This window comes from Pleurodeles waltl, chromosome 8, assembly GCF_031143425.1.
Source record: "Pleurodeles waltl isolate 20211129_DDA chromosome 8, aPleWal1.hap1.20221129, whole genome shotgun sequence".
Taxonomy (NCBI): Eukaryota; Metazoa; Chordata; class Amphibia; order Caudata; family Salamandridae; genus Pleurodeles; species Pleurodeles waltl.
In genome coordinates this window covers 89,013,362-89,026,016 of record NC_090447.1, presented here as the reverse complement: position 1 = coordinate 89,026,016, position 12,655 = coordinate 89,013,362, and the positions used below count along the sequence as shown (strand labels likewise).

At 44.0% G+C, this 12,655-nt stretch overlaps 1 protein-coding gene across 1 annotated transcript; it reads left to right on the top strand.

Moving 5' to 3' along the window:
- The first annotated feature begins 728 nt into the window (after positions 1-728).
- LIPT2 (lipoyl(octanoyl) transferase 2) lies at positions 729-9,765 on the top strand. Its single transcript, XM_069203803.1, has 2 exons — positions 729-1,216; positions 9,165-9,765. The coding sequence occupies exons 1-2, from the start codon at positions 751-753 to the stop codon at positions 9,395-9,397; spliced, it is 699 nt and encodes a 232-aa protein (XP_069059904.1). The 5' UTR covers positions 729-750; the 3' UTR covers positions 9,398-9,765.
- The last annotated feature ends 2,890 nt before the right edge of the window (positions 9,766-12,655 follow it).

Genomic DNA, 12,655 nt, shown 5'->3' with positions numbered 1-12,655 from the left:
GGAGAGTTAGAGGCTTGTGCGTTGGACAGGAGTCCTAAGCCCATGGGGGCCTGGGCCACAGTCCGTTCGCAAGAAGCCCACTGCACAGCTTAATTATTTTAAGTGAAATCGCAAGTAAACAAACTTATCCAGTGGGGTGAGGGGCACCTAGCAATGAGTCACCACACCTCGACCTGGGCCACAGGCCATAATTGTAATTGGTAGCAGCACACGGCAAAAGCGCTGACTGCTGCTTTGCAAATTATACCTCCACAAAGTCAGCTGCCTTAAGTGCTTTGTTGTTTGGAGACTCCTGATGAGTGGTACTTAGCAAAGCTATTTGTGCAAAACATTATTTTATTTTTTTCAATTTGGCAGTTCTAAGATCTGTCACTGTTTTTCTAATCCTTAAGAGAAATCACAGATAGCTCAAAATCACAGAAGTTCTTTTTTATTGCAAATGATGTTACCTACAAATCTTTGTTAACATATTATGTCAAAGTAGAAAATACTATTTTCTTTTATTTGCCCTATTTTTACCGAACGTTTAATAAAAACCATACCAACCCTGTCGCAACCCCTAGGATTGGACAAGTAGCAGCATGGCGCCCAGTAACTGCACATAGAGGGTAGTAAGTTGGCGCTCTAGATTTTCGTTGAACCTCTGCCGCTAGTAGCTCAACAGAGTTCAATGAGAGACGAGTGTGACAATTCATGGTTTGTCTGTTTTCTGTGTCCGTGTTTCGGGCTCCTAGTCCCTCGTCTCTGCCCATGGCGGCCGCTCTGGCTGTCATGGCGGCGCGGCCGGTGGTGCGGGTGCTGCGCCTGGGGCTGCTGAGCTACGAGCAGGGCCTGCGGGTGCAGCGGGGCTGTGTGCAGCGGCACCGGGAGCAGGGGGACGCGGCAGACACGCTGCTCCTGTGCCAGCACCCGCCCGTGTACACCGTGGGCCTCAGGCAGGCTCCCTACCCACCCGCCGAGGAGGCCCGGCTGCGCGCCCTGGGCGCCGCCTTCCACCGCACAGACCGGGGCGGCCTGGTCACCTTCCACGGGCCCGGGCAGCTGGTGTGCTACCCGGTGCTGGACCTGCGGCGCTTCCGCCGGAGCGGGGGCCTCCGCTGGTACGTGTCCCAGCTGGAGGGCATCGTCATCGACCTCTGCAGCCGAATGGGCCTCGAGGCGCTGCGCTCCCCGCACACCGGCGTCTGGGTGCGGGAGAAGAAGGTCTGCGCCATCGGTGAGACTAGCTGGAAATGGTACCGTGAGGTTTGCCATGGAGGGAAACAGAGAAGGCATTGCAATTGGAAGTAGTTTTTCAACATCGTGATGGATATAACCCTAGTTTAGGGCGACCAGCATTTTTGAGTCAAAAACCCGGGCGTTTCATAAAGATAGGAAAAGGAGTAAAATTTTACTTCAGCCGAGAACGTGACAGCGCTCATCAACATAGAATTGCAGCAATAGCACTAAGAACATAAATAAAATGCAATTTTAAAGCTGGTATTATGCCTGTTAGTTAAATTGCTTTCTTATAACAGCTGCTAATGATCCCTGCTTTGTAGAGCATAAAAAGGCATCTATCACCGTTTCCTGAAATCTGCTAGGACAGCTGGTGAAAAAACGGGACTGTTCAGGCAAACCCGGGACGCCTTGTCACCCTACCATAGATAAGTATTTGTATACACAGTGAGGGGGGAACTTCTCCTAGACCGTTCATGGAAGCCACGAAGAGAGCGTAATTCCAATTACCAATAAAAACTTGTTTGGATATAGATGCAGTGTTTTAAATGGACAGGTACTGTCTGATACTGCTTTCATTTTAAAGGGAGAGTACTTGAGCTTCTCAGCCAAGCTGCACTACATTTAATAGGTGAGTACCGGTACATCTCGGATGCAAACAGGTACCCTAAATAACTGACCCTATAGGTTTCCATTTAAAGCACTGTGTAGATGAAATATTGTGCACTAAACTAATCCACATTTAAGGTCATGTTAAGAAAAAGCAAAACACACTGTTCCAGAACTGGCTAGTGGAAGCAGTTTTAGTGGAATACAATTCCACCTTTTACTTAATGCAGGCTTCTCCAACGAGTAGCTCGTGAACCTCTGATAGCTCTCCATCTACCTTTAAGTAGCTCTCCTGTATGCAGCCCAGCATTATAAATTAGAAGCTTTGGTTGAATTGATATGATAATTGACTATCAGATATGAAAATGTGTGCATTTTCAGAACTAATGAGCTGCTATTTTGAGAGGCTTATTATATCAACTTGGTGCAGGGATATTGCGGGTATGGCTGTTAGGTATTACCCATGTAGAGGCATTTCACATTGACAAATCATTTCCTTCATTACTGTTGGGTACCATGTGTGAGGCACCGAGGTGATCACTGCTGGTAATCTTGTGCATGGTGGCCACTAATGTAATCTTGTTTGCTGTGGTCAGTATTAAAACTCTAATATTAGTAGCTGGAGAGAATTTTCATTGAACGTAGGTAGCTCTTATTACTGAAAAGGTTGGTGACCCTTGACTTAATGGTTGGTGTCCCTTATTGAACAAGAGCATGCACTATTCTTGCAAGCTCTATGTGCCAGTCTGAGAAAAATAAGCATAATGCTACCCCTCCCGACAACTTAGTTGGTACACTTCCCTACACTGTAAAACCAAAAATAAAATTTCAAATTCAGTAATTAGCATACCGGTGACATCAAAGGCAATGACATGAAATGACCTTTGCTTACACAACGACTCCACAAAATATCATAGGAAAAGTCTGTGTGTCTTCTGATATAGATGATATCATGAATGGGAAGTGACAAGACATAAATAACTTGTGGTGTAGTATACAACTGCGGTTCCCCCAGGGGTCTGTGACACATTCCCAGGGGGTCCGTAGGTCTCTAGTGCCTTCTCTCATTGAAAATGGCCACGTGCTCTCACAGCACCCAAGAGGAATGACAGTGTAGGGGCGGCGATACTAAAATAAAATCAGGCAAATCACCATTCATTTTTGGGTGCAAAAGCTGAACGGTGATTGGCATTATTTTATTTTCTGTCTCCATCATGCTCGCACAACAGCGCTGGTGTCCCCTTGTGTTTGGGCCCAGCCCCCGAGCATTTTGATGCCCTTGTACAGAAGAGCTGTGCCCCTTGTTGTTTTGAGGCTGAACAGCGTTCGTGCACCTCAAGTCCTGGGCAGGCACTTCTGCTGAAAAGTTGGGCATCTCTCTCAAGTGAGAAACATGTGAGTGCTTTCAAATGTCTCACTACACCACATGAAGTTGGCAGAAACATATATGATGACATTTCCCCAAGGCTTAACTGCTATATATTTCCAGCTTTATTTTCTCCTGACTGAGAGCATAAAGCCTCCTTTACAATCAGCCAGTCTAAAATCCACCTTTCCCCCCTTGCAGGTGAGAGCGCCAATCAGAAGCCACGTTAAGGCGTGTCGTTCTCAGCGTGAGGGTCCAGATGGTACAAAGCCGCCCCCCAACCCCCAAACCAGGTTATGTTATATACGTCTGCACTATTTCTGTACCTGCAGATACAGGTCCTCCTGTTCACAGGGACTTGGAAGTGTGGTCCTGTGATTAAAAGGTGTCACATACATTTTCTGTTGTTAACATTGCATGCCAGGAGCCTGACTGAACGGCTGAGAAAATGTGCGTACATTTTGGTATCGATCATACCCTCTGTAGAAAATCAAGACAAGATACCTCCTTTAGAGATCTTACTTTGTTGCATCTCAGGTGTGAGTGGCCTTTCAAGTCTACTATTTTCTGGCACTCGTTACTTGGCATTTACAATAGAACAACTCAAAACCACAAGTACCAGAATTCAAAGTAAGTAAATATGTGTGTGACTGCGGATAAATCACAAGAGACTCCGAGACAACTTGTCATCTCTAGAGAGAATGTCAGTTCCTCAGTGGCAACGTGCGACTGCATGGAACATAAATGCCCACAGCAGAGATGGGCCACCTTAGCAATTTAAAAAGTCTTTATAAATGTTGGGTTGCATGTCAGAGTCCAAAGTGCTGATGGCTAGAAGGCCACAGTTAGCTGAGATGGTAAACAAGACAAGGGCCCTTCCATGTTTGCAGGAATAGTAAGACTCTGAGGTAGCACAATGCAGAGTGGTGCAAGCTTTAAAAAACATAGCTGGCAGATGTGTAGCGCCGCTAGACCTGAATGGAAGGCTATAAAACATGCCTAAGTTTGTGGCCTCTTTCAAACAGCCAAGATTGGCACAAGGCAGCAGACAAGGCTTGGTGCTATATGGCACCTATCAGTGCGTGACTAAAAGTATGAGAGTACAATGTGATGCGAGTTAAAAAGATGTCACATGCTACACGGGGCATCTTAGCAGCTATGAGTGTAGGACTACTCACTGGGTCTTCCATTTCTAGGAAACCACGGCAAAAAAAAACAAAAAAAACAGCAAGGATGGAGAGTGAAAGTAAGGCTGTTTACGTTAATGAGTTTAAAACGGATATTCCATGAGAACTTTAAGTAACTGCTCACCCGCTGACAAGCACTTATCATCCTTTCTAAATGTTATTTTGAGAAGTTGAGTATCTTTCCATTAGTGCGGATTCCTGCATACTGACCTTAGGTGAATAATATTACCAATAGACCAGGACTATGGCACCCAACAGAAAATTGTGTCTTAGCAAATACCCTACACATTGTACAAATTGCTTGGGGGTCCCTGGCTTCCAGTAGAGATTCACTGGGAGCCCTCAGGCGTCAAAAGGTTGGGAACCACTGGTTTACAAGTTAGAAACTTGAACCAGCATATGCATGTTTTAATGCTGGATTCGTGCAACCAGCTGGTGTGATCTTGAGCGATCACATTTTAACTTTTTAAATATACGCCCTTGTTTCAATTTTTGCAAAGATTATAATCACTGGGATCACGTTAAATGCTTACGCTCAGTGCGTGAGATAGCACAGAGTCTGCCTACTCATTTAACTGTGTTACAGACCCTGGAAGCCAGGAATCTGCTTTGTAATCTCAGTTCTGCTACTGGACCAAATTGTTTGATCCCGGGTAAATTGTGTTCCCCATGTTCCTTTGTCATCTTAATTGCCATTATGTGAGAAATACAAAAGAACATTTCTAGATTTAAACAGGTTACTAGAATACATTTCTGCAGGTCATCTTTCGTGCTAACACGTTCCCCTGCACAGCCGTTGTTTAGGGCCAAGGCTAGGAAATCCCTCTGGCAGCTTAAGTCTTTTCAGTTCTGCACTTTTTCACACACAGGTCTGATACACGAACCTTCACGAGCAGATAAATCTGCCTTGGAGCTTTGCAAGTCCCCTCAGCCATCGTACTTACCCTGATAACCAAAAAAGCAGGACATGTCATCCCGAGCAATGTTGGTGCGGAAAATACACCTTAATTGCGACAGTCCCACAGAAATTGGGACAGTTGGCCACCCTTGTTCACAAGTACAATCCACAGCTTCCACACAACTGTAAGATAACTTTGATATCAGCGTAGGCCCTGTTATTGCGTTGGTTTGGCAACTATGTGTTGTAACAGTAACCAGAGGTCCACAGTCCTTGAATAAAGGTGGTCAGGTCAGCAAAGTTTTAGGGAGAGCCAAGCTTAGAATCCAGGCTTGGCTTTAAGAGGGCAGTCCATAGCCGAGTCATTATAAATATTTTACATGTGACTAGCATTTGTCGCATAAAAACTTGATAAACACTTTTAGTTCTTAAAGATTGTTTACATTTATTTTTCATTTACAACATTGGTTTATTTAATTGAGAGACGTTTATTAAAAGGACTCAGAAACCTCCAAGTGTCTCCCATTCCTTGACAAAGGTATAGCTAAGGAACCAAGAGACAAGCCCGTTTCAATGTACACCATGTCCGTGGTCATCAGTGTTGCTTAAACATATCGCAGCTTAAATACTATGTTAAATTGTGAAAAGTGAACTTCTGCTCGACCCCCACACTGGTCTGAATCACTTCAAAGTGCTCCCATATTTGTTTCTTAGGGATAACACCCTGTGTGTAAATGTCTAGGTAAACTGGGATTAGAGCCCAGGTTTCATCTTTATAAAATGTGTAATGCAGCCACTATCTTATGTCTCCCTCTGCAATTTAACACCAAAGAACAGCGCTTTGCGTCCGAATCTTCCGGGGGCTACATTATGAGTAAACTGGTGATAATAAATAAAGCAGATTATGAAAATACATACACGACGGGTAAATCGGTCTGACCTTGTAAACGAGCTTCTTGTGCAGAAGATAATTTAGTGTTAAGATGGGCAAAAACAGAAAATTAAATGAATATGGGTACCACATGCATGCAATCCATCCAACTACATGATATAAAATTCATTTGAGTTGTTTCCCATAACGCAAACTGCAAAGCAAGACAAGGCGCTTGTTTCTTTAGGTCATCAGTATTAGCTTCCCCTCATTTAACCACTATTTTTAGGGAGGATAGGACACTCCATTGAAGGCGTTTTAACATATCCCACATTTTCACCGGGACACGTGCAAAGGCTGCACTGTAGTGTAAACAAAGTAGAAAAACACCCTCTAAGTATTGTTTACACATAGCAACAGAGAATGAAAGCGGCAGCACTGGAATACCGAGCTCAGCGTTTGGCCCGAGGGAGCCTTGCTTGGCTTGCACACCCTTATCTATCAAGCAGTCCATCCTTCAAACCTTGAGATTTCCTGGTGAATCTTATCACAACCATAGCTGGAGGTGTTCAAATTATATAACTACATGGAAAACAAGTAATGGAATCCTATCTTTACCAAGTCTGGAAAATGGCGCAGTAAAAGGTTTCAGCGAAGTCTGTAATTAAATTGTTTTCACTTTAATTAATTCTGTATGTGGCAGAAATAAAGCATACAATTTTCAGCAATAGCAGTCTTGTCTTTGTTCAGCTGCAAAAGCCCAGTGAAATATCTGTAAAAGTTGCAGAATGGCATTGGAAAACCTTAATGAATTTCGATAATGTTGGTCCTTTTTTCTCAGTACTTACTAACAGACATCTTATTAACCATCATTGACAAAAGCAATATATCTCTCAGTAATGTGCCATTGATTGTGACTAGCATTTGTGCATGCCCATGTTTGCATAGGTAGCCCATGGAAGGCAGACCAGTTAGGTGAAATGAGGATGCCATGAAAGGGGAGGGTCGTGAGTTATAGCCAGGCTGTTTCAGTGTTTTCTTCTAGAGCAGGCTTCTCCGATGAGTAGCTCATGAGCTACTGGTAACTCTCCATCTACCTGTAAGTAGCTCTCCTGTGTGCAGCCCAGCATAATAAATTAGAAGCTTTGGTTGAATTGATATATGATAATAATTGACTATTAGATACGGAAATGTGTGCATTTTCAGAACTAATGAGTTATTTCGAGACTTATTATATCAACTCAGTGCCAGGGATATTGCTGATATGGCTGTTAGGTATTACCCATGTAGAGGTATTCCAAATTGATAAATCATTTCCTACATTACTGGTGGTAACCATGCGTGAGCCACCGAGGTTATCACTGCTGGTAATCTTGTGCATGGTGGTCACTAATGTAGTCTTGTTTGCTGTGGTCAGTATTAAAACTCTAATATTAGTTGCTCGAGGATTTTCATTCAACGTAAGTAGCTCTTATTACTGAAAAGGTTGGAGACTCTTGTTCTAGAGCAGTGTATTTTACTGCGCGTCATCTTCAGTAAGCTCATCACCTCCACCCCCAACACCTGCTTTTAATGCATGACCCCTCCCCTTCTTTTTTTTTTTTTTAATGCCGCCTCCTTGATTTCAGATAACTAGGGCTGAACTCTGCTTCGGGGTTTAAGCAACAGCAGTACACCGCTCCCTGCTCATCAAAACATGCATTCAATAAGAAAAGGCTGAAAGCCGTGCCCTTCTTAGGACTTGCTGCTCCACCATTAACAAGCTAGAGACGTCCCCAATGGGCTTCAGTAATGACCTTTTCCTATGGAATACATGTTTTGATGAGCAGGGAACTCTGTAGTGTGGTTGCGTGAACCGGTAAGTAGTGCTCAGCCCTCCTTTTCTGAAACCAAGGAGGCTGATTCAAAAATGTATTAAGGGGGTCAACCTTAAAAGCAGATGTCAGAGCTGGGGGTGATGGGCTAGGTGATGACATCCCGAGCTGGGGAACCGGACAGGGACATCCTGAACACCAATGCCTTTCTGCCCATGCCAGTGGGACAATACCATCAGGCGCAGTAAGGGCCCATGTGATAGCGAGGGTGTGTAGAAGGGCCTCATGGAGGCGCAGAGCGTCCCAGACTTGGAACACTTCTTGTGGTCTTGGAAATGTGGCCACGGTTGGCTGCAGTATCATCTCTATTGATATGGGCACTTATTGAAATATGCGAGCCCTTCCTGAGTTTAACGAGTTAAAGGTACTGTAAGGCTTATCCTTTCAGCTTCTGTTTACTAGTCTGTTTTACTTTCTGTAATCGGCAAATACTTCCAGTGGAGGGAAATTGGTGCCTGCTGGTGCCTCCACCTGTTTTGGCGTCTTGGGTCCAGGCTAGTGAAATAGCAGTGTGCCTCTAGTTGGCGCTAAACTGTTGTTCATTAGTTGAGGGGCTTAAAGTTTCCTGGAGTCCTGCATTTGGGTCACACAGATGACTTCAACAGGCAAAACCTCAGTCGGTTTCACCTTTTTATGTCCGTGAAACACAGCAATAATATATTAATCGGTCATACCCTTTTCTCTTTAGGTGAGTGGGTACTTATGCAATCCTCTCCCCCACCGCAGCGAGTTAAGTGTATGCACTATTGTACTGATCACAATAGGCCGTCCACAAAATGTGCACTCTTTGAATACCGACCGCATGCACAAATTGCGGCCCATGATGTATGGCCATGTACTGGGCCATATCCCCAGTGTGAACAGGTTGCACACAAGCTTTTCCCCGGGGCGTGCAAACAGAAGTCAGCCCGACTCGGCGATTTAAATTGGGGTTTGTGTAATTTACAGACATGCACATGTTTACCTTGAGATTTTTCAGTTTTGGACCAATTATATTGTTTCATTAACCTTAATATAGTGCATTTCTGCAATTCACATGGCTTCCTGTTGCCCTGATGTAAACCAGCATTTTTGTTAATTTCGATATCTGAATTTTAAGTGCAGTGAAAATCAGGGCTGATTTTATATTATTCTCTTTCAGGCATTCATTGTGGAAGATACATAACTTCACATGGACTGGCTCTGAACTGCAATACAGACTTGAAATGGTTTGAGCACATCATTCCTTGTGGGATTATAGGCAAAGGCGTCACCTCTCTGAGCCAAGAGCTCAGCCGGGATGTCACAGTAGAGGAGGCCACCGCCCCTTTCTTGGAAGCTTTTCAAGAACAGCTAAACTGCACTTTGACTTTCTCAGAAGACAGTAATCCTTGAATCACTTTGACTTTGTTCAGAAATGGCAAGTTGTATCCGGGACACCTCGGGGAAGACGCTCTGTGACTGAAGAAAATGACCTACACTCGTCACCATGATTGTACTGATATTTCAAATATGTATTTTTTCAGCGCTGCTTTGTGAAGTATTATCTTCATCTTCCTGAATGAAGACAGGTGAAACACATTGTAACAGAAATGTAATTTCTCCATCCACTGTATCAGTGCAGCTCAGAAGTATTGCACCTAAGTGCTTCTTAAAAATAACTGGTCACAGTTTAGAATAACTGAATGCTCATAGCTAGTACTAATTGAAGACACGATGCCACTAAAAGGTACTAAATAAAGTGAGTTATTTTGGTTTAACTATTTCGGTGTCGGCATTGGTGCTTTTTTGGTTTATAATTTTAGGTGAAGGGCTTGCTGTTCTCCGGGGTTAGCCTTTCATCTTTTACACCTATAATTGTACACCTGCACTTAACTACAATTTCAATTAAAATCGTTGTATGTGATATTCAGTGATAACGTATTAGCTTATGGCATCCTTAGAATTTGCACTCTTAACTTTTCTTGTACTTTGCAGTGTACTCTGATGTGCAGTTTATCGAATACTTCAATACCTGAAGACATAATGCATTTTGTATATACTTTCAATTAAGGTGATTTTTAGTAATAAAGTCTGGGTTTTGGCAAGAAGCTTAGCATTTATTAAACAGACCTGGCATGGGGAGTAAAAGAACGGTGATAGCGATTGCCACCAGTTAGACAAATTGCTGGCATTTCTGCCATCGCCCCTTGAGCTCTTATAAGGGTGAAATCGATTCTAGGTTGCTTGTGTTCCGGTTCGATGAGGACCATGCCTGGCAGTTCAGAATGGACTGTTCCCATGAGGTTCAGTGGGGCAAAACTAATTTGCATTTGTCTGGTTCCAAACTGAGGTAACGCAGTGAGCTAAAGAACGATCTGTTTGGATACTATTGTGAGCGATTGCCAGTCGTTAGACAAAGTGGAAGCATTCTCCCATCACCTTTTGACTTTGATATACTGCCATAAATGTTAAGGGTATGCTCAGATGTGGTCTGTGCTCATTGTGCCACTGGAACCAAGATACACCTGGCTGATGAGGCCTTATCGGGGCAAAACCGATCCAAGGTTACTTGTGATCTGGTTCAGGGAGGATGTGGCCTGGCAGTTTGGGCTGGATTTTTACCATGAGGAGCAGGGTCGTGGCTGATTTGGATATGACTGGGTCCAAAAAGGCAGCATGATGGTGAGCAAAAGAACGAATGGTTCGGATGCTACCCTGAGCGATTATCACTTGTTACAGAAATTGCAAGTATTCCCTCTATCACCTTTTGTGTTTGATCGATTTGTATGTGGCCAGACCATGCGGATGTCATTGAATACTGAAATCAGTCAATCAGGTGTTATTTGTATGGCGTGGCTTGTCACCCAAGTGGGTATCTAAGCACTTGCTGCAGGTGTTTATTCAAAAAGCCAGGTTTTCAGTCCCTTTCTGAAGTGGGTCAGCGAAGGGGTGGGAGTAGTGGGGGAGGGCGTTCCAGGCTTTGGCGGCGCGTTGAGTGACTGAGAGGCAGCAGCGGCGTTTGCATGGTATCTTTGTGAGGATGATGTGTGCGAGCGGAGGTTCCTAGTTGGTTAGTGGAGGCGAAGGTTGTGATTCAGGTAGGTGGATCCTTGGTTATGGAGGGCTTTTAAGGCATGGGCCAGGAGCTTGAAGTGGCAACTTCTCTGGATTGGAAGCCAAGGTCTTTTAGTTGCTGGGTGATTTCGGTTCTCTTGGACAGGTTGAGGATCAGTCTGGCTGCTGCGTTCTGGATCATCTGGAGTCTGCATGACTTCGGTGGTGGTGCTTGCGTAGTCTTTGCATGATTTCGGTGATTGTGCCTGGGTACAGAAGGTAAAACCAGTGACTGCCTGCACGCAAGCTTTAGTGGTGCCCTGCCTTCATGTTGAATCTGAAGGCACCAAGGACCGTGGCTGGAATCTAATAGAGAAAGACAGCAAATGTGAAACCAAACAGCTTTTTAATCAAGGCAAAACATGGTGGATTGGATCTGAGGGAGCACAAACAAAACATAAGCAAGGGACAATGTGCTCAAATTGATGCAAAGACCAGAGAAACCAAGAATGCAAACAGTTGCCAGACCCTGAGTAACAACATTCATCTCCACTTATGGTATCTTTTCACATTTAACCTCGAAGTGAAAATCTCCTATCTTAGAGTGGATGGGTGATAAAACAGTGTATGAGATTTGCCACCATCTTTGATCAGGAAGGATGCTGATACAATTTTTGTGTGTTGTGTGCCTACTGATTCCTTCTCACAACCCCCCCCCTCCCCAACCTCCACTATATTTTAGGTCAGTATAGGTGCCATAAAGCTGCTACATGCCGAGGTGAACTTCCTAGTTTGTGCCTCATTTCACCCCGCTAGGAGAAAACCATCCCCAGATAATCACTGCTGTGACGCCACTATTGATTGAGCTACTGCAAGATCCCAACAGCCAGAAGAAACAGGACTGGCATCGTGAGTTCTGACAGTGATTGGAAAGACTGTTGTGCCAGTCTATCCTTTGCAATGGTAGGCAGATTCTTTACTAGGATTCAACTCATGCAGGCTCCTGTGGTAGTTTCAAGCATGTTTCAGATCCTCTTGCAACAGTTAGTGGATGCCAGTATTCGTACACCTGTTTTCAGGATCTCAGGGAGACTTCCAATATATAAACATACCCCAGTCTCCGTACATAGCAGTAAGAAGAATTTTCTGGTCACCTACTAGAATTCTAGGCATTTTAGAAAAGGCTTCCTCCATCACCTGGAACTCTTGGTTTCTAGAACCTTTTAAGGTTGTCTTGTTCGCCCGATGTAACCAATGCATGAAAAGCCAAATTGAAGACGTTTACAAGCAGATGTTTCTTATTTTATTGACCTATCTGATCCATAGCTAGTCGAGGGGAAACTTGTGTAAAACTCTTAATTTCTACTGTTAAACTGGATCAGACAAACACATTTGATTTGATAGAGAGCCAATTGGTAAGCCTCCTCCTGTATGTTGTTTCATTTGGGATATTACAATGTTTCATCCTACTACTCCCGGATGTCATTCCATGAGAGCCACTGATCTTAAATGCGTTTTCTTAGTGGCTGGTCAATGATGACCTTCCCCTAATTTTTCTGTCTCCTAAGTTTAGTTTCCCTCAAAAGCATGTAATTTGTAAAGACCTACATGGAACAG

Excerpts from the sequence above, each read along its gene's own strand:
- LIPT2 (XM_069203803.1), top strand. The coding sequence starts at position 751 with ATGGCGGCCGCTCTGGCTGTCATGGCGGCGCGGCCGGTGGTGCGGGTG. Across the intron at positions 1,217-9,164 it reads GAAGAAGGTCTGCGCCATCG|GCATTCATTGTGGAAGATAC; the intron begins GTGAGACTAGCT and ends ATTCTCTTTCAG.